We start from the raw sequence: 21,306 nt of genomic DNA, 5'->3' as shown, positions 1-21,306 counted from the left end.
GCATACCAACTTTAGGACACAGTCTAGTCCGGAACAAAGTGTGTACAGAGAGGAAGATAAAGCAAGTGAACAACCAGCAAAGGTAGGGGAAGGCACACAAGGTCTTAGTATCATTACTCTTTCCACTTCTCAACATGTATGAACATTTTCAAAATAAAAAGCTGGAAGATTTTTGAAGCTGCAGATGACATGAACCACAGGAAAAGCTGTCCCATGAGCACCATCCTCAAGAACGCGAGGTGCTGTCCAACGGGAGCACTTTCTCGTGTCGTTCCAAGGACAGGGTGTGACCCAGCGGTAGACACTGAGGCACATTTGGTCTCCAGGTAAAGAACTTCCTGAAACCAGAGCTGTCTGACCACGGAAGTGTTGCTCACAACAAGAACTCAGCTGCTTCTCAGCGGAACTGCTCATGCAGAGCCTGGATTTGGCAGGGGTGCTGAGCAGGGGTCCCCGCATTAGGACAGAGGCCAGAATCTCCAGCTTCCTAAACCTACGGTCACAGACACGTGTGCGGCATAGCACACGACCTCTCACAGGCAGTCTGCCAGGAGAGGGGTCTTTCCAGTGACTATTTGGGAGCAACAGGGAGATGACCGTCGTAGTTTGGCTGTGCATTTGTGTTCACGTAGTGTTTCCCCTCTGGCAAAATCACAAATTCATGTGATGCTCCGGGTGTCTCTGATGTATCAATCACCTTGGAACAAATCTGCATTCCAGCAGGATGGCCTGTGTGACCCCACTTCCCACCAGGTCTCGCGTTGTGAGCTCTCCACCCTCCCTCCCCGGCCAGGGTCCTGATGTGTGCCCACAGTCCACACCCAGGCTTGAGTCCCCTCCTCTCCTCACTCCCTCCCTAGTAATACTATCAGCAAAATTGTTTCCTCCGTCGATCCTTCTTTTAAAGCAAAGGGTATGGGTCAGTAGTAGATCAAGACAAGGAAGTGGTAACAGGTCGTTTGTTTTCAGTTGCCAAACAGGTCACCTGGAAAGGGCTGACAGTCTAGACGAGGGGCGAGCTGTGTGTCAGTTACCGCCGAGGAAGACCAAGCTCCGCCGCTCCCACGTGCCAACTTCATGATCAGGGAGAAGTCAGTCCAGCAGGCAAGATTTCCCCACCAACATCTGTCTGAAGACACACTCTTTGGTACCAATCTTTATGTATTTATTCACACATTTGATAAAAATGTCACAGTCAGGGGTTAAATCATTACAATGACACGAGTAACTGTACAGACCAACCCCAAGTGCAGAGTAAAATTGCCACACCCAGCTCCGTAACACCCATGTGCTCCCACCACACCTGACCACGTTCCAAAAACCACGGGCGCTAAATTCACACCGAACCCAGGGGCTCTGCCCTGGCTGCGTCATGTCCTGGGGATGAGAAGAGAAAAGAAGCTGGGACTGCCTGACGCATCTCTGCTCTGCCAACGACGCAGAGAAGGCAAGACATGAAACACCGGGGCAGGCATTTCCTTGGCACAAAACTTAGGCAACAAAAAGGTCAAGGGGCTTAAAGTTAGTCTCAGGTTTAGCTCCTCTTTTCAACAACACAAAAGGGTAGCGGGGGTTGGGGGGAGAACCTAGTCACTCAGCTAGGCCAGACCGATCCCACCTGATTGTGACTGTATCCAAACTGCGCCGTCTGCTTTTATTTCAGCTCAGAAGAGGAAAACCTCTTCAGAGGAACGAGAGAGGGTCACATAAACCACATCCTCCTTATATTAGCATTTGGGACAAGATTCCATCTATTCGTTCACACAGCTTGTCTACAGCTTTGAGAGGGAGCCGCCCAACCCCCATCTCTCTGCCTGTAGCCTCCCAACATGGACAAGTCCTTGGCATCCAATCAAACCTGAAGTGTGAAAAATATGCCTGAATCAAAAAGGTGTTCTCTGTACAGCTGGACTATGGGAAAATCTATTCAACTCCCCAATTCCCACTTTTTGACACAAAGGTTAAAAAAAAAATGCTAAAGTGTAATGGTTTGAGCATTTCCACTGACCCTGTCAAAAACACTGACAATACAGAGTGATGTCTAAAAGGATCAGCTTCCCAGTGTTCTTGGTAAATGGGCTACAGAAGGAGGCAACGACGTAAGTTAATATAGACCGTGAATACAGACGAACTGGCCAACTCCACGGAAACTGCTTCGGGTAGGGTGAGTCAGTGAGATAAGAATGGGAGGTGAAGAGACATTTCTTGGTACAAACTTTGCCCCTAAAGGTAGGAGCAAGGTGAGGACAAGGCACTTACACTGCCAAGCAACAGTTCACACCCCTCAACACCAAGACTGTGACCAAGAGCGCTCCCCATGACCCTCACTGGAGACTCAACCACCCAGTCGGTCCAGCTGGACGTTCAGAACCAAAGGAAACCCAAAGTACTGCAGAACCGAGGCTGAGAATGGAATGTGGGTGGAGGAAACCACTCAGAGGAAGCAACAGATGTCGTCCCCTCTGGCCTGAGATGAGACGTTGGTTCCAGATTAGCTCAGTGAAATACTGAATCTCAAAATGCTCGGCCTGAGAATATGACAATGCCCCCACGGATGCCGCCTCCTCTGTTTTGATAAAGAGCAGAAGGGCTCTGAAGAGACTGGACACCACTGCTGAATTATCTTGCACTGGTGGTTACAGCAGACACCTCTAACACATGTCCTGTTCCGCAGCGGAGCGATAAGAAACCGAGGCAGGGCTGGAAGCAGCCTGTCCCTCTTCTCCCAAAGTCCTTCACGCATACTCGATCCGGGCAGGGCCGCAGCTGCCCTCGCTCTTCCGCTCGGAAGATGGGGCGGTGGCCTTGGCTTCACTACCCACTTCCAGAGGCTTAGATGAGATGTAGTCCTTAACTTTGATCTCCATGTTCTTGGCTTTCAGCGTGGCCATGTGCAGCTTCTCCAGGAAATCTGGCATGCCTGTTGGGAGAGGGAAATCTAGACAGACGGACATACAACCCAGCAGTAGTCTTAAAACCAGATGGGCCTCTTTCTTTCATGGTAGGGAGCCAATGCCTCCTTAACAGAGATCGCAGCCTGACTGACAGACAACCAAAGCGTACAGGGAGTGAAAACAACCCATAACCCCTGAGACCCTGTGAAAAGGGGTGCTGATCAGGTCACACAAATCCCCAAAGGCTCTCTTTCAGGTGATTAAAAAAATATCATGTATCAGTGGCACAGCCTAAGTATCTGCCAACCTTGTTTAGGGAAATGTTGAACAGAAACACCCAATCTCTCCCTCATCATTCTCCCCTGAGGTATAAGAAGGGGCCTGTGGAGAACCAGAAGGAAGGAAACTACATGAGGATGCTTTTAAGGCAAGAGAGTAAAAGGGAAGGGCGCAGGCACAGCAGTGACATGCAGCCTCTGTCAGGCAAGGGTGGTGGCCCCTCTCTCCAGGTGACTGTCCTGTAATCACACTTTCTATGCTAGATTTTATGGCTTCCAACACTAAGCAGCAAATTTTAAAATATATTAATGTGCACAGTCCACATTTAAGGCATTAAGCTGATGTTCTTCTTATAACTCTCCTCTGAACCTAAGTTCCTTTTTGGGACTCACTCCAAATTGCAGTTGGAAGCTTTAATAACTTCAAAACAATATTCAAGAATGAACTTGAAAGGGCTTTAGTGAGATGAGCATGAATCTCCTTGTTGCCATTATGAAGCTAGAGAAAAAAACGCTCAGCCCAGGTTCCAGGCCCTCTTTACAAGTGCCCACTCACCACTGGAAACCATCCAACTAACGCAGTAGCGAGGAAATACAGTCTGGGGATTGTCACTGTATGTCAACAAGTAGTCAAAGCCATTCTGGAAAAGAAAAACCACAAAGATGAATTACCCCCCACATAACACACAACAACCAAGATCAGATTCTGGGGTGGAAAGTGGCATTTTTTTCACCCTGTGCAAAAAATTCTGAGTTATTAACACCGAAGACCTGAGAGGTTATGATCTTGTGAGGCTGCCCCCAGGCTGGCGTCTGGGAACCTGGCTCCCGACGGCTCCCAGTCCACAGTTAAATGCTAAAGGGTGGCTCCCTGGGTCTCATCTGTGCAAACAGTGCGCTTGATGCTGAGCATCTGCTTTCCTCTTGGGGCTGGGATTCTAGGATGAGCTAGGCAGAGGGCGCCAATGTGAGCAGCCCCCAGTAAGAATCTCGGGTGCTGAATCTCTAATTGGCTTCCTCGGGCAAGGAAAAAAAAAAATCACACAGACGTTGCTGTGTCTTTGTTGCTGGGGGAGGACGTGCTCTGTGAGCCCTCACGGAGGGAGCACATGAGGAGGAAGCCTGCAGTGGATTCCTCCAGATTCTGCCTGGGTCCTTCTCCTTTTGATCCAGCTGTGCATCCTTCCTGCGTCACTGTGATAAATCTCAGCCATGAGAGTGACTGCAAGCTGGGTCCTTCTAGGGAATCTTCGAACGTGAACGTGGGGGCGTCCTGAGGACCCTACGCTTACCTGCAGTGTTTAAACATCTTAATCTTTACCAAAATGATACGAACTCTACTACCACTTCTACTAATAGCAAACACATACAGCACTTAACCACATGCCAGGAACTGCTTCAGCTGCTCACAATCCTATTAGGTAGGTACTGTTATCCCCCATTTTATACATGAGGAAACTGAGCACAAAGAGGCTAAGTGACTTTGCCCAGGGCAGCCCACATACTCAACAAGAGCCAGGATGAACCCAGAATTCTGACCACAAGGCCCAGGCACCCACTCTCTGGCTCAGTCCGCACATTGCCTGGTACAGTGAGGATAAGGATTAAAGAGATTCTAGGTATCCTGAGCCTAGGAGAGGTGTGAGCCAAAGTGGGTAAGAGACAACCACTTCCAAGTCTGCACTGCTTAAAGCAGCCTGGCCACAACTGTAGGTGGCAGCACTATGACTTTAACCTCTCATGTCTTCACACCAAAATCCATCTTCTTTATTTCCTGGGTGAAATGTTTTAACCTTTTATTCATTTACTCAACATGTATCTGAATGTCTGCTCTGTGTCTGGCACTGTGCTAGGTACCACAGAGGAAATAAAAATGCGCCAGTCCTTGCCCTCAGGAGCTTCCAACTAACAGGTTAAACAGGTGCCGTAACAGAGACACAGACTGAATACCACGGAGGTAAAGAGGAAGGAGAGGTGAAGCCCGCGTGATGGTAACAGTAACAGCTCCCACCACAGAGGCTGGCTACCAGACTGAATGAGTTAGTACACACAGACTAAATTATTCTTCCCATAAAACACAAGTCAAAAGACCAGGGTTCTCATCCACTACTGCTTATATCGAAAACAATGGTTACCTACTGGAAGGAAGGAACTGGGTAGAAGGAACAGGGATGTAAGCTAAATTACTCTATTTCTTTTACATATTTGACTTTGGAAACACACATTTTTCATTATTACTTTTTAAATTTTTATTTATTTTTTATTTTTAAAGTGGTGATTTCTTTACACACACACACACACACAACAGAGGTACTGGGGATTAAGCCCAGGACCTCATGCATGCTAAGCAGGCACTCTACCATTGAGCTACACCCTCCCACCTTTTTGCATTATTTAATAGAAGAAACTTAAATGTAATAAGCAGTATCTAAAAAAACTAGCAAACAAGGAACCTAAGTATGACCTGAGTTGGTAGGAAAAACCACAAAGAGAGGACCTAATTCGAGTGACTTTAAAACTCAGTATTTTGCACACAGTGTATACATATCCTAAGGACAAAATAGACGTACACTCTGCGGTCCTGAATTTGAATTAAAAGTACTAGTGTGCACTTAGGATGCACCTTTCAAACAAACAAACCTGATTACTTAGTTCTATCTTCTGAAAAGGCCTAAAAACAATGAGCAAGCCCCGAGCTATGAGAACTCCTAGAGGCCAAACTGTGGTAGTTAAATGCCATGTCCTTAAAAGGCATCAGGGCCCCTAGAAGAAATGCTAATTTCCAGGTTAACAGCTAAAACTATTCAAGATGAACCTGGAATACCTTATAATAACAGAAAACAGGAGAGTTCCTGAGGTCAAGTCAAAAGGATTCCAGCTAGTAACAAGAGGTTCCTAACAGCCAAAAGTGTGACAATTTGAGCACCGACAATAGTAACTGTAATGGATTAAGACCAACCTAATATGTTTAAATTTGTGAGTTTATAAAGGCATTTCTTTAAAAAACAAAAACAAAAACAAAAACAAAAAACTGAAACTTTACCTTTGAAGAATCACTACAGAGAAATAATACATTATTTAAAAAACTAGTAAATGGGGGTAGGGTATAGAGCTCAAGTGGTGTAATGCATGCTTAGCACGCATGAGGTCCTGGGTTCAATCCTCAGTACTTCTAAGAATAAATAAATAAACCTAATTACTACCCCCACCCCCCACCAAAAAACTTAGTAAATGAAGGAAACAAATCAAGCATTCCTCTTATTTCCCTTTCCCTGTGAACTACAGGAAACGAAACAATTTATGAGGAAATTTTCACCTAAAGTATTTCACCTAATAAATGGAAATAAGTGAAGAAAGAATGAAGAAATTACAAAATTAGCATTTTGTAACCTCAAATGAAATAGATCTGAGCAATAATCGTCATTTCCAAATTCACAAAAAAAAGGAGGAAATCAGACATTGTTTGTCTTCTAATAACAACCTCGAAACAAACAACCTGAATCTGTTCAAGCCTCTAGATCGAAGTATCCGCATCCAGGAAACACATGGGACAGAGACATGTTAAATGACACTATGGACACTATAGGGATATAACCAGCAAGATCCAAATAAAGAACTTGGCTCTTCAATAAATATAACCGCAAAAAAAAAAAAAAAAAAAAAAAAAAAAGGAGGGAACTCAAGAGATAGATACAAAGCTACAGACAGTATGAACATGTTTCAATGTCTGGATCTTTGGATCCTGATGCAAATAAACCAACTACAAAAAAATTCATGGAAGATCAAGAAAATTTGAACACTATATATATCTGATTTTAGAGAATTACGATATTGAGATTATGTTTTCAATAATCTCTTTTCTTTTTGAGATAAATACTGAAATATCTATGGAAGAATTCATGTAAGGGTTCTTCTAGAGCAAAGCAAGGATCTGCTTCCAAATAATCAGGGAGTGGGAAAGGGAACGGGGGAGGGAACAGACAAAGCAAGTCTGGCCATGGCTCGGTCACTGTCAGGAAGAACACAGACGGTTCACTATACTATCCTACTTCTTCACCTTCTGTATACATTTCAAATTTTCCCAATAAAAAGTAAAACAAACCAAACACCATACCTTGGCCCAAGGATCTACTTCCCATCTGGCAAATCCCAACTCAGCTGCCTGGTTTTCAAGTCCCTCTGCACATGGTGACTGTAACTTTTCACCCCTCCCTAACCTCTACCTTCCTTCTTGAACAGTAAGTCTCTGAACATCCCAGGCTCATTTCTACCTTTGTCTCTGGTGGAATCACGTCCTCTGCCTCCAGTGCCCTTCCTGCTCTCCTCCATCCACAGTCTGCCTTTTCACAAGAACCAACTTTTCAAAAGAACTAACCTTTTGCATAAGAACTTGCCACAATATACTAAAAGAATTATACAGATTAATTCATATTGTTCCCCCACCCCAATTGAAATTATTTGTTGGATGCAACACACTCTGCCAGGTGCAAAACTCTGCCTGAGCTGTCTCACGGTCATGGTATCTAAAGCAGTAATGCTGGAACTCGTCACTTTTTTTTTTTTTCCCAAATAGGAACTACATGGCCAAGGTTCAAATTTCAAAAGCAACATAAAGTGAGTGAGGTGCAATCCCGACTCCCACACCATCCCCACCCTGACCCAGGCTCCCCAGTCTAAAGGTAGCTAGCCACCAACAGCAGACTTCTTGTCCAGCTTCTAAAGCAAGGACTTTACAACATTTTTAACTATATTTACAACACACTGTGAATAATCCTTTTTATACTGCAATCTAGTTCTCTCTCTCATACACACACACCCATACATACTTCTGTAACCAAACGTTTCATGAAATATACTTACACTCAGTTTCTATTAATTCCTTTTCTTTTTAAGTACTAAATTAACTTTGTCTTCCACTATTGGGTAGCAGTCCGTGGTTTGAAAAATACTGCTCTAAAAATGATGCAGAAGTAACACATAGATCTCCCAGTAAAACAAGAGTGAAACACCACACCGACTGAGGCGAACCACCATTCCCGTCACACCAGAAGTCCCACTTCAGGTGGAGAAATGAAACAACTTGCCGAGAACAAAACCATGCTAAAAGAACAGTCATACAGCTCTAAAACAAAGCCATTATAAAGTGAAACAGAACTAAAGCCAGCAACCGCAATAATGAATATGTACACTCAACAGAGATTTGGCTAAAAAAATAAAAAATAAAACACTGCACTAAGTTGAAGAAAATATTTCTCTCAAAGAAAGGTCACAAAATTTTAAAGAAGGCAGAGAGCATGAATCTAGCTCTCTCATTTTACAGACAAGGAAACAGAGTCCAGAAAGGTGGCAGGTGTTCTGCCCACTGTGGTGAAATTTTGATGGGAAAGGTGCTCACCCAAGAACGCTGCCACCGACCGGCTGACGAGTCAGGGGCCATCATCTCCAAGCTGTCCCGCAGTAACGGGAGCCAATGGCCACCACTGCTTTGTCTAGGGGGGTCTCCAGGTACAATGTTCTACAGCAGGGGTCCTCAAGGGTGGTCCCCAGACCAGCAGCATCAGCCTCACCTGGGAACTTCTTAAAAAGCGCAAATTCTCAGCCACAGCCCAGCACTGCTGTAACAAGCTCCAGGGGATTCTGATGTGTGCCACGTTCAAGAACCACTGGGCACAGCAAGCCAAGCTCCCCGGGTTCAGATAAAAGGCACTCCGTGAGAAAATCCCAAAGCCACTCCACATCACCTCCTGGATGGTGCAGAACTCACCTCATCAAATGACTTGTGGGGACGGATAACCATCTGGGACTCATATGATCTGACCCTGACAAATTCTGGAGACTCTGGCACACTAGGGTGCTCCACGGCACTAGGAAGAGAAAAGTTAAGGAAACTCTTAGTAATTTACTGTCTACAAGGAAAATAATACAGGAGCTAAAGTTAAGAGGAAAATCTAAAAGGCTGCCTCTAATCTTAAAATAAAACAGAAGTCACTAAGATGAATGAATATAAAATAAGTTCTAAAAACCAAGTGAGTTAACTTGGTGATTCCTGGCTCGCTAGGCTTTGTGTTGAAGAAGAGAGCATTTCTTTTTTTAATTGTCAACATTAAGGAACTAAATTCGTTAGTTTACTGAAAAGCTTACATCCCCTCAGTCCTCACAGCCCACTCACGTTCTAGCTGGGATGCACGGGGCCCTGGCTTCACCTCTAAGGCACTGAGGACAAGCACACTCCCACCACAGACACAAATGAACGAAGGACACAGCTAAGGGGACTGAGCAGGAGCCACAGGTCACCATACATACCGTGACACCAACACCATCACGTTGTTCTCCTGATCCACGCTGTACCGCCGAACATAAACATAATCCCGTGAGTACATTGGATACTAAAGGAAAGGAGGGGCAGGATTAGTGCGCTGCCTCACATGGACATGATAAAAGTAAAACCAGAAGAGAAAATACTCACAGGAAAATGGGTTACCCAGTGAAGAACCTCAGATCCACTAACCACATCCCTCTCAATCACTTCCAGCTTGATCACCAGGGCATCCCACTTTTTTCTATACTCTGTATCCAGCTGCGGGAAGAGAAAAGACCATGAGAGCCCAAGAGATCCAAAACAGAGCTGCGGGAGATGTCTCCAGATGCCTGGACCTCTGACCCAAGGACCTTCTTCTGAAAACAGTGATCTGACCCAAAAGGCAGTGCCAGAGTGTCAAAAGACATGGCTGTGTTCACTACATAAGAGTCTTTTAAAATCCCTTCTTGTAGGCCACTACCATTACCTAGAAAGTCAATCTTAACAAGAAAAAGCCAAATCAAAGAAAGTGTAAGAAAAAAATATCACAATAGATATGTCTGGGGAAAATACAGCAGACAGTGATATAAACAGGTAAGGGTAAAATAATTCTAGTAAGTTATCAACAGACAGAAAGTCCAAAAACACGAGCAGACACCTCACACAAATTCAAGTAGCGTATTTTTAAAAATTTCTAGCATCACTAGTAACTAAGGAATTTCAAAATACAACACAGATCATAAACATCCAAACCAACAAAAATTAAATACAGACTGACAAAATTCAGTGCTTATGGGAAAGCATGCTCTTGTATATTCACAGGGGGTGTTATAATCATCAAAGTAGTGACTGCAAGTCCAGTAAAACAAGAAAGATCCAGGAAGGGAAAAAAATTTTTTTATAGAACCCTGGGTAATCCCACCTCCCCTTTTCATACATTTCCCTCCAAGGAGGAAAGCAGTCTTTGAACAGACACCTTTCATCTTTACTAAATAAACACCGTCACTGTGGACTAGTTTCAGACTACTAAATCCTGACTGGATCCGCACGGAAGGGGAAAATCCCATAAAAGACATCATTGGGCCAACAGATAAATCTGGAACACAAACAAAGCTTCTGTAAATACTGCATCAGTGGTACATTTACTGGCTAATAATGGTACCATGGCTAGTTAAGCGAATACGTCTAGTTTTTAAAATATACGTATCAAAGGATTTTGGAATAAAGGGTATATAACCTACCCTCAAATTGTTTAGAAAAAAAACCATAAAGCCTTATAAGATAAATTAAAGCACTCAAATCCATCCCTCTATTTGATCTTCCCAACAGCCCCTGTAAGGGATTAAATCAGCCTTATCCCCACTGGACAAACAAAGAAATCCTAAGTCTAACGTTTACCCAGATGCTATTGGACATGAGATGAGGGTTCAGAGACAGATGGACGTACTGAAGCCAGTGTCCTCTGAGTCAGAGAAATGACTCATGCAGACAATGGCAAGTAGATTTCTAGGCTCAGCAGCTCCAAGACTGGGGAGAAAAATTTACTCACCTGAACATTGAAGAACTGCCGGGGTGTCACATCCGTGTAGGTTCCAAAAACTAGAACGACAGGAAAGAATACGGATGTTTGCCACGGTCTCATCACTCACCTCACTGTCACTTAACTGCATCTCAATTACAGAGCACTGACAGATCTTAGAGGCAGATTCGGGAATGAGAAGTCACATTGGGGCAGCAAAGTTAGACAATCTATAGCAAAGTATAGCAAAGACATGGAGACGCTCGTCATCTGGGAGAGGAAAAACAACAAACAGCAAACCAGGGCAAATTTCCTGAGGAACAACCAGAATAGAAGAGTTTGGAGAGCAGGAGGAACACAGCGCTGTGCACCCGCCGACCGCGGAGCACACCCCCAGGCAGCCGGGCTGGGCTCACCTCTGTACTGGTAAAGGTGGGTGCCTGCAATGGGCCGCCGCCACAGCTTGAAGTGTTTCTTGTCCATCACCATTTCCCACGGTTGCTCTTTGCCTCCTGAATCCTCATGCCCTTGGGTTTGGGATTTTGGTTCGGGAGGGGGGCGTTCAACTCCAGAGCTCTGAAACAAACCTGACATTTCCTCCAACCGTTTCATCTCATCAATGGATCTGGAAAGGAAAAAAACAGGCACAGTGCATAGTCAGTCCTGTGAAATGAAACGTCCACACAAACAAGAGTACAGAACAGCGTGGGTTTAAAGCAGTATAAAGTGTAGTGAATAAAAATATGAGTCTGAATCCTAGTCCAACATTCATCAACTAGAGTGTTACATTACTTAACCAATCCTTACTTCTTAATCTGTAAAACGCGGATAATAATGGTACCTACTTCAAAGGTTGACTGTAAATATTAAATAAATTTACATGTAAAGTGCTTAGTACCTGGCATATAATTAGCCTTCAAATGTTAATCATTATGATTTATAATTATGAAGGTCATTTGATGTTTTGCCCATTTTTATTGCGTTGTCTTCCTATCACATTATAAGAGTATTTATGTATTTTTCCTCCTCTCTTTTAAAGAGGTAACTCATATATGATAAGAATCATCCTTTTACTGTATACCATTCAGTGCTTTTTAGTATAGTCTCAAGGTTGTACAACCATTACCACTAATTCCAGAACACTGTTGTCATCCCCCAGAGAAACCCATCCCCAACAGTAGTCACTCCTCACAGCCCCTGAGAGCCACTCACCTACCTTCTGACGCTATGGACTTGCCTATTCTGGACATTTCATATAAATGGAATCTTACAATAGATGATCTCTTCGATCTGGCTTTTTTCACTTAGCATATTTACAAGGTTCATTCACACTGTACTTTATGCTTTTTACGGCTAAATAATATTCCACTCTATGGATGTATCACATTTTGTTTATCCATTCACCAGGTGATGGACATTTCGGTAGTTCCCACTTTTTGGCTATTATGAATAATACTGCTGTGAATACTGGCGTACAAGTTTTGTATACACATAAGCTTTTGTTTTCTTGGGTAGATTCCTGGGAGTGTTATTTGCTGGGTCATGGTAATTCAATGTTTAACTTTTTGAGGAAGTGCCAGATTATTTTCCAAAGCAGCTGTTCCATTTTATATTCATACCAACCATGTATGAGGGTTCCAACTGCTTCACATCTTTGCCAACACTTGTTCTTGTCCATCTCTTTGATTCTAACAATCCTCCTGGGTGTGAAGTGCTATCTCATTGTGGTCTTCTATTTGTATTCTCCGAATAACGACTAATGATGTTGAGCGTATTTTCATGTGCTTACCGAACATTTGTTTATCTTCTCTGGAGAAAGATCTATTGAAATCTTAGATTATTCACTTTCTTGATAGTAACCTTTAACGCACAAAAGTTTTCAATTTTGATAAAGTCCAGTTAATCTTTTTTCTTTGATTGCTTAGTTTTTGGTGTTTTTTTTATCTAAGAAACCACTGCCTAATCCAAGGTCATTAAGAACTTATGCCTATATTTCCTTCTAAGGGTTTTAGCTTACATTCAGGTCTTTGATCCAATTAAATTTCTGTGTATGGTGTGAGGCAGGGGGTGTAAATTCACTATTTTGCATGTGCATCTTCAGTTGTCCCAGCACCATCTGTTGAAGACTATTCTTTCTCCACTGAATTGTCTTGGCACCTTTATTGAGAAATCAAATTGACCATAATGGTAAGAGTTTATTTCTAAACTCTAAAATTGTATATACCTACAATTCATATATCTATCCTTATGCCAGTACCATATCATCTTAATCACTGTAGCTTTGTAGTACGTTTTAAAGTCAGGAAGGGTGAGTCCTCCAATTCTGTCCTTTTTCAAGACTGTTTTGACTATTCTGGGTCTTTCATTTCCATCTAAGCACTGGTATTAGCTTGTCAATTTTCACAAAATAACCTGCTATGATTTTGATAGGAACTGTGTTGAATTTACAGATCACTTTGGGTGGTACTGCCGTCTTAACAATATCAAGACTTTCAATCCATGAACACAGTATATCCTTCCATTTATTTACGTCTTTTAACATTTCTTTCAATGATCTTTTGTGGTTTTCAGGGTGTCTTGTACTTATTTTGTTAAATTTATTCCTTAGTATTTTATTCTTTTTGATGCTATGGCAAATGAAATTGTTTTCCTAACTTTATTTTCAGACTGTTCATTGCTAGTTTACAGAAACACAACCTTGTAAACTGATCTTATATCCTGCAAGCTTGCTGAACTTATTTATTAGCTCTAATAAATTCCTATGGATTCCTTACAATTATCTATATACAAGATCATGTTAGCTGTAAATAGAGTTAGTTTTACCTTCTTCTCCAATCTGGATGCCTTTCATTTCTTTGTCCTGCCTAATTTCCCTGGCAAGATTATGCAGTACAATGTTGAAGGGTGAGCAGACATCTGTCTTGCTCCTGATCTTAGGCAAAAGCTTTATCTTTCACCATTAACTATGCTGTTAGCTGTGTTTTTTGTAGATACCCTTTACCATGTTGAGGAAGTTTCCTTCTATTCCTAGTTCGTGAATTTTTTTTTGTTGTTATGAAAGGAGGTTGGATTTTGTCAAATGCTTTTCCTGCATCTATTAAGATGATCATGATCATGTGGTTTTTGTACATCATTCTAATAATGCAATATATTAAATTGATTTTTATATGATGAACTAGCCTTGCTTTCCTGGGATAAATCCCACTTGTTCATGGAATATAATCCTTTTTATATGTTGCTGGACTCAGTTTGTTAGTATTTTGTCCAGGGCTGCATAAAGCTTTAAAATATTCAAAACAATACCATATGGGGTGGGTTACAGCTCAGTAGAAGAGCACATGCTTAGTATGTACGAGGTCCTGGATTCAATCCCCAGTACCTCCATTAAAAAAAAAAAGTTAAATGATGTGTCATTATATATCATTTAGGGATGTATACATATGTATAAAGACAGATGGGAATGGAATACAACAAACAGGGATAATCTGGAGGACAGAGGATACTTCAGTTGGGAAAGGGTCCAGAAAAGGCTTTAACTGTATTTACAATATTTTATATCTTAAATGTAAGTGCATTTGTAACATTCATGTTATTCTTTAAACCTTCTTATATACGTGAAACATTTTATTTATATTTTTTAAAAACATGGCTTGCATTTTCCCCAAAACCTTTAAGTAGCAAATAGGAAAGCAAGATTGCTGGCTGTGTCACATACAAATGCTTCTGTGATACAAGACTGAAGACACCACCTACTGACACATCCTGTCTATTACTCCTCCTCAACCTTCCAGAAAAACACACAGTTCAAGGTTAACTCCTAGGCAGAGTTAACCATATACACTTTTACATTTATTCCTCTATAGAAACATATCACATTATCTTATAATTAATCTATCTTTATATCTGTCCCACTTACTATGCTGTGAATTCCCTAAAGGCTCAGAATCAGTCTTTTTCATATTTTCATTTCCAGCTCCAATCAAGTGCCTGGTAGACATGACATGCTCAACAAATGTTCACTGAATAAATTGAGTGAATAAATAAATATGGAAGTAGCCCTCAATAATTCAAATTCTTACTTAAAGATCACATTTATACACTGCTTTAAAAGCCAAAATTTCAATGTTACACTGGTAAACCAAGATTAAAGTTTAGAGCAATCCAAAGCGATGGTGAGGGTAGAGATCTGGGTTCTTTTCAAGTCCTGGCTCTGCCAACTAGTGGTGTGATCCTATGCAAGTCATTTTACTTGCAAAGCCCTCCCTTTTCCCACCTATAAAGTGGGGATACTATTCCTTAAAGGTTTCTATTAGCTCTAAAGTTCCAATTCTCTGAATTTTGAACTTTGGACTTAGATGAAAATATTTATCTATGGGGACATTTGTTGTTTTAACTGCCTGAGATCTTTTTCTCTTTGGGGAGAATCCCGAAATAGGTGGGATACAGCCCCCCTGTTAACCCCTAGCAGTGACAGCACAGCTCCTAATTTAAGTGAGGTTAATCAGAGACTTCTGGTAGAGGATTTGAATCTTGAGGAACTGACACAAGGCACAGGTTTTACATTTTCTCTGTGATCTTGAGGGAGTTGAGAATCCAACCAATCTAGGAAACACAACCAACAATACTGCCCAAAGAGTATTCCTGTAGCAGGTCCTGGCTGTTCTCTTGGCCAACCTGTTCCCTGGCCTTCCTGTCAATGATCTGAGTGACCTAACACCTTTCTGATTAATCTCTTTTTGGCTTAAGTTAACCAATCTCAGTTTGCTTGCAACCAAGTACCCTAGCCAGTACAATTTATACTGATGTTCTGATGAAAAAGGTTTAACCATTCTTTTTAAAGTTTCAATTTGAATCAAAAGTTGCAAAATAGGATTGACTGCTATCACTGTAAAAACTGTCCAACTGTAGAAAAAGGGAAGGAACTTTAAAGTAGGCAATAAGACCTTAAAGAGGAGAAAGCAAAAGTAAAACCATAGCTAGACCTGCTCAGAGAATAATCCAGGCATCCTGTGGAACCAGCTATGGCACTTCTCAGGAACCAGTAAAGCAGTCTTTGGTAAAAACCAAGCATGACTCTTGAATGTCCTTCTTATCACATAATAAAGAGAGGCAGGAACATCTCATTAAAAATACATTAGAGGCTCATAAAATTATATAGTAACATGGTTTTAAGGAAATTAAACTGTATGTCTATAGGCGATATTTTTAACAGCCTTCTAAGACTCAGCAGAGCCTCTGACCCACTGCTTCATCAACCTCTCCTACCTGATTAAAGGTCACCAGGTGGCCTTGATTAGACATGAGACTAAGTCCCTAGAGGGGGATAGCGATGTCTTGTGAAGGTATGACATTCATTCTTTGAAGAGCACAATGTGAATGCTGGAGTGAGATTACATCATGAAAACATCAATGATTGTCATGTTCCAGGTTCAAGAATCTCAGAAGGGTCTCAACTCCTAAACTCTGACATGACAGACATAATTATTAGCACACAGGCACACGGTCACCATCATATATGTGAAGGAAAAACCTCTCATCATAAACCTCAAGTTAGCCTGCAGTACCCAATCTTATTTGGATGGGATAGGTGTCTAAACCTTGTTATCTAATAGACTTAAACAAGCAATAAGAAGAGAGGAAAGAAGGACAAAAGAGATTATTCCCCAAATAGTAACAGAACCAGCTGATTAGTAAGAGGATCAAGGGAAGACAGTCAATGCTTTCCTTTCTCCAAAACTGAAGTCATTTCAATATTTGAGAAAGACTGGATGGACTAAGACCTATGGAAATTGAAGGCATAACATCAATAAAACAGAAAAATAAGTATAATCATATTTGGCTCATTTAGGGGCCCCTCCCTGCCCTAGGTGTACAGCTTGATATAAGGCTCCAAAACAATTCAGATGAAGCCGTCCCTGCAATCAGTAACTTCAGCAAGACAACTGCCTCATTTCAATGATCCTCTCCTCAAGTTCCCAGTTACGGTCAAAGTTAGAGAACTTCATCAAGTACAATCGTTATGGGACATACCCAGCAGTAAAAGACATCAACCAGCTCACTGCAATTCTGGGCCAAACTGGTTAACTATAAAATAATCAAGGCAATCTCAAAAAATTTAAGTCAGCTTTTACACACTTCTGATTATCTGCAAAGGTATAATAGTAAAAACCCTCAAATGACAGGGGCAAAAAAAAAAAAGTTCCTTTAAGCCAAAAGGACATTTTGTTGATCATTTATCTAATCAATAGAACACTGAAAAGTTAAAAGTATTCTGAATGCTCTGAAAGACCGAAATGGACAATTTTCTTTACGAAACTTCACAGGCACTTATTTACTCAAACTTCTAGAGTAATGAATTGTAACTTTTAAAAAAAGAGGGGAGAGATTAATGGAACATTTTCCCCTAGCCTTTCATATTTCTTAACTTCCTTCCTCTTTTTCTTCCTGTAAAAAACTTTTTTAATGTTCCAAAGCAATCAAAAATTACTGCTGTATTTTTCCAAAAGGTTTTCCCTTGGCTCACAGATTGCCAGCTAGCACCAAAAACAGTGATTAAAAGTTATTTTGTTTGATCGTTTAACTGAAGCCAATTGGGTAAGAATACTAGACTAAGCATTAAAAGTCCTAATTTCTACACATGGCCTATCAGTGAGTCAAAGCCACTTTGTTCCAGTTACTTCTTTTCTCAAATTTTCTTGCTGTTCCTCGATTAATGAGTTCCTATCTGTTAAGATGTTCTTAAGCACAGGAGAATGGAAAGCAAGGTTTTTCTTTGTCATTCTGAAAAGAAATTTAACTAACATAAGAAAAAACACATGCCACTTTAAAGCACACATTCAAAGAGAGGTCCTGCATGCTCCATCACTGTTTGATTAAGACAACAGTATCAGAATTAGTTTGTACCAGGGCACGTTGGTACAGAAACAGCACAGAAGGGCCAAGGGCTGGGATTTAGGGGCCATGGGACAATTATGCTTTTTCCATTAATGAAAGAAATGCACTTGTCCCGAGGCACGCTCAACTGTGCTCCATTATGGAAGAAATCATACCCAAAATCGTCTCATTAGAACAAACAAAATCTAAGATGTTCTAAGCTAGCTGTGACAACCTGAGCAGTGCTTCCTTTAAAGCAAATAATATTTAAACACCAAGCCAAAAAAAGTTAACCTGTGCTCCAAATACTTCATGCAAGAAAATACAAACATGATAAGCTATGAAAACAAAAACCTGTGAAATCACTGTACAATCAAGACGCAGTTGAACAGCATGTCTGCCTCCCTACAGAGACATTAAAAAAAAAATCAAAATGGGTGAGTTGCTCAAATTTTAAGTATATGACTGAATTCAAGCATGAATTAGATGGGTATGGAGTGTTAAACGAGGAGCTTCACTGGAACAACTCTGGAGAGGGTCAAAAAGGGCACCTTAAGTAAACTCACTGGCCTCTGTCTAAGCTTCTGAAATTCCCAAGCGGGTTATCGCAGAACAGTATCTCTTTAGCAGCTGGATTAGAACCAAGAATGTTGCAACCATCTGATCTCTTTCTGCCACAGTGGGCAGTCACTACTGACTCAAATGTTTACCACATCTATTTCCTATCTTATTTTCCCCTCCAGCTCCTGCAAATCAGAGGGCTTAGGACATCGTCCATAAAAATAAAAACATCGAAATAAGCCAAAGAATGACATTTACCACCTAGGTCCTAACGCTATTCAACTCCCACCCCAAAACATCTTCCCTCTCTTTAGTACCCAACAGCTCTTTCCTGGTCTTTCTTCTCTTCCCCAAATAGATCCAACTAGGAATTTTCCCTTCAACTTTCACCACTGTGGAACACGGGTATTTCATCATAAAAGACAGAATGAAAATTCAAACACTTAATTGGTAATTTCTCAATTTAAAAGTTTCTGTCCCATAAATTATTTTATTTCTCACACCCAAGAACACAATTAGAACCACTGGACAAATAGCAAAAGAACAGTGACAGAAACTAGGCAAGCTACCCATCACGTTTCACTATCTTAATTTTTTTGTGAATAAGGTTGTTTGTAGTGATGATTTTAAACTGCATTTAAAAGCCATCTTTCCTGCTAGGAAAAATATTACCAGCTCTTAAGATACACCTGCATTTACCCACAATTCACAGTGTTGCACAAATAGCTGCCTGGCATCCAGGTGCCACACCTCCAAACAGGTCACGGTACTTTACTGAAATATTTCCACTTTTAACCTAACCAAAAATGTGGAGTAACAGAAGAAATGGCTAAAATAAGTACACTTGTGTGGGATTTATCTGGGGTAGGGGACAATCCTACGTTCTTGAAATCACAGTCTCAGAGTTGAGGGGGCAGTGTGTGTGGTGGGATAGATAGAACAGTTCAAGAACATCTGTTAAAAAGAAAATACAGTGACAATGTAAAACAAGACCCAAAGCAAGGTTTCCCCATGATATTACGTGAAAACTGTAAGGGCTCGGCTAGGTTTAGAACCATGGATTGAAAACTTTAATCAGTGGTACTGCACTTTTCACGAAGAAGTTCTGATGGTGACAGCGTGATTTCTAAGCCTAATGAAACTGTACTTCCAAAGTTCTAGCGGCAGTAGCATAAAACTCACCTAATTCTTCCAGGTTAAAATGTCTGCACTTCTGGTTTGTATGGGGGGGGGGGGGGCAAAATCATTTCCAGCCTCATAATTCTGCCAACGAATCACAATGACAAAAGCGCTCCCCTGGCATTTCTCATGAAGTCCCATTCGGGATGAAATAATTTTGTAAACTGCATTATCTGTACCCTCAGGTCAAGTTTAAAACCTGTTTGGAATTTGCACCTTTCTGGATGTGTTAAAGATTACGTGAATATACAAACTACTATGCAGAGAATAGATAAACAACAAGGCCCTACTGTATAGCACAGGAAACTATATTCAATGGCTTGTAAGTAACCTGTAATGAAGGATATGAAAAATAATGCACAAGTTAAAAAAAAAGGTTACGTGAACAATGGCCTACATGCCTTCAATATCTGTTTTTCTTTTTTTGGAGGGGGGAGGGAGAATTAAGTTTACTTATTTTTAGAGGAGGTATGGGGGTTTGAACCCCAGACCTTGTGTATGCTAAGCATGCACTCTACCACTTGAGCTATACCCTCCCCCCGAATACCTATTTTTCACAATGTTATTTCAGTGTCATGCTTCCCAAAGTCTTCGTCCTCCACTAACCTACACCTGCAGTTATTTCTAACTCGACAAATCAAGTTAACACATAGAGGCAATAAAGAAACGTGGTTTGCTACAATAGGATCAAGCTACTTGCATCGTCACTTCCAGTACCACTCGGTACACGAGAGGCACTGACCGCCAAGGCAGGCCCCAGGGCTCCATGTCCCCACCTCCACACCCGGCCTCCCCACCTCAGGGAACAGGCACGACCTCGCCACCGGGCCTACCTCTGCAACTCCTCCTCCTGGATCCTCTCCTCGTCCCACGCAAACACGCCGGCGAGCGCCGCCATCAAGGCAGAGGCATGGCCCGGGCGTCCGCGCAGCCGGCGCCAGAGGCGGCCGAGGAGGATGCGGCGCGAGCTCTCCGAGTAGAGGCGGCCGTAGAGCTGCGCGATCTGCTGCGCGCGCCGCACGCGCAGGCCCGTCACGAAGCGGCACTGATTGGCCAGCAGGGCGAGCAGGCCCCCGCCCCGCAGCCCCGCGCGCCCGGCCGCCGCCGCCGCGCCCACCAGCCAGGCGGCCAGGCCGGCCGGCGGCCTTCGCGGGAACATGTCGCCCGCGCGCTCCGCCGGGGCCCGTTGCCCCCTGCGCCTGCCGCGCGCCCGGAGGCTAGCGAGGCCTCGCTCACGCGGCGAAGAGAACGAGTCCGGGAGGCCGCAGGCGACCTTCCGCCGAGTCCCTCTAATTGGCGGGCCCCGAACTAGTCTCACGGTCTAACAGGTCCTTCATCTCTCTCTGCAGCAACCGCTGAGGACGAGTCTCCTCTGGGGGAGGGACTCGGTCATGGCAGGGGCCGCGGGGGCAGGCCCACAACCGCTGCAAGAGGCGCTCGCTGGTGCGGGCTGCGCCCCGGGCGAACCGACGGCGGGTCAGCCCTGTCGGTCGCCTGCCTCCTTGACGTCTTCAAACCGGCGCCAGGAGTCGTGGTGCAGAGCTGGCGGGAAGCGGTGAGGTGGCGGCGAGGTCCCGAGCGCCCCGCGTTCGCCACACACGCTGCCAGCCTGCAACCTACCCCGGTCCCGCCGCCCGGCCCTGACTGGGCGCGGCCATGACTCCCGGTGCTGATTGGCGGCGTCAAGTGCTAGTCACCGCCCCT

General features: G+C 42.9%; 1 protein-coding gene across 2 annotated transcripts; it reads right to left on the bottom strand.

Moving 5' to 3' along the window:
- Positions 1-1,143: 1,143 nt before the first annotated feature.
- Positions 1,144-21,240, bottom strand: STARD7 (StAR related lipid transfer domain containing 7). 2 transcript variants are annotated; one of them, XM_010984591.3, is made up of 8 exons: positions 20,436-21,240; positions 11,406-11,614; positions 11,020-11,069; positions 9,639-9,749; positions 9,476-9,558; positions 8,937-9,036; positions 3,729-3,813; positions 1,144-2,920 (listed from the first exon to the last, which is right to left on the bottom strand). In XM_010984591.3, exons 1-8 carry the CDS (start codon positions 20,759-20,761, stop codon positions 2,736-2,738), a joined length of 1,149 nt encoding a protein of 382 aa, XP_010982893.3. In that variant the 5' UTR covers positions 20,762-21,240; the 3' UTR covers positions 1,144-2,735. The 2 variants fall into 2 exon arrangements, with proteins under 2 accessions (XP_010982893.3, XP_064337974.1); XM_064481904.1 differs by lacking the exon at positions 20,436-21,240 and adding an exon at positions 13,007-13,163.
- Between the last annotated feature and the right edge of the window lie 66 nt (positions 21,241-21,306).

Source organism: Camelus dromedarius, chromosome 33 (assembly GCF_036321535.1).
Source record: "Camelus dromedarius isolate mCamDro1 chromosome 33, mCamDro1.pat, whole genome shotgun sequence".
Classification (NCBI taxonomy): domain Eukaryota; kingdom Metazoa; phylum Chordata; class Mammalia; order Artiodactyla; family Camelidae; genus Camelus; species Camelus dromedarius.
Note: the sequence above shows the minus strand (reverse complement) of the source record. Positions and strands in the feature narration are given on the sequence as shown.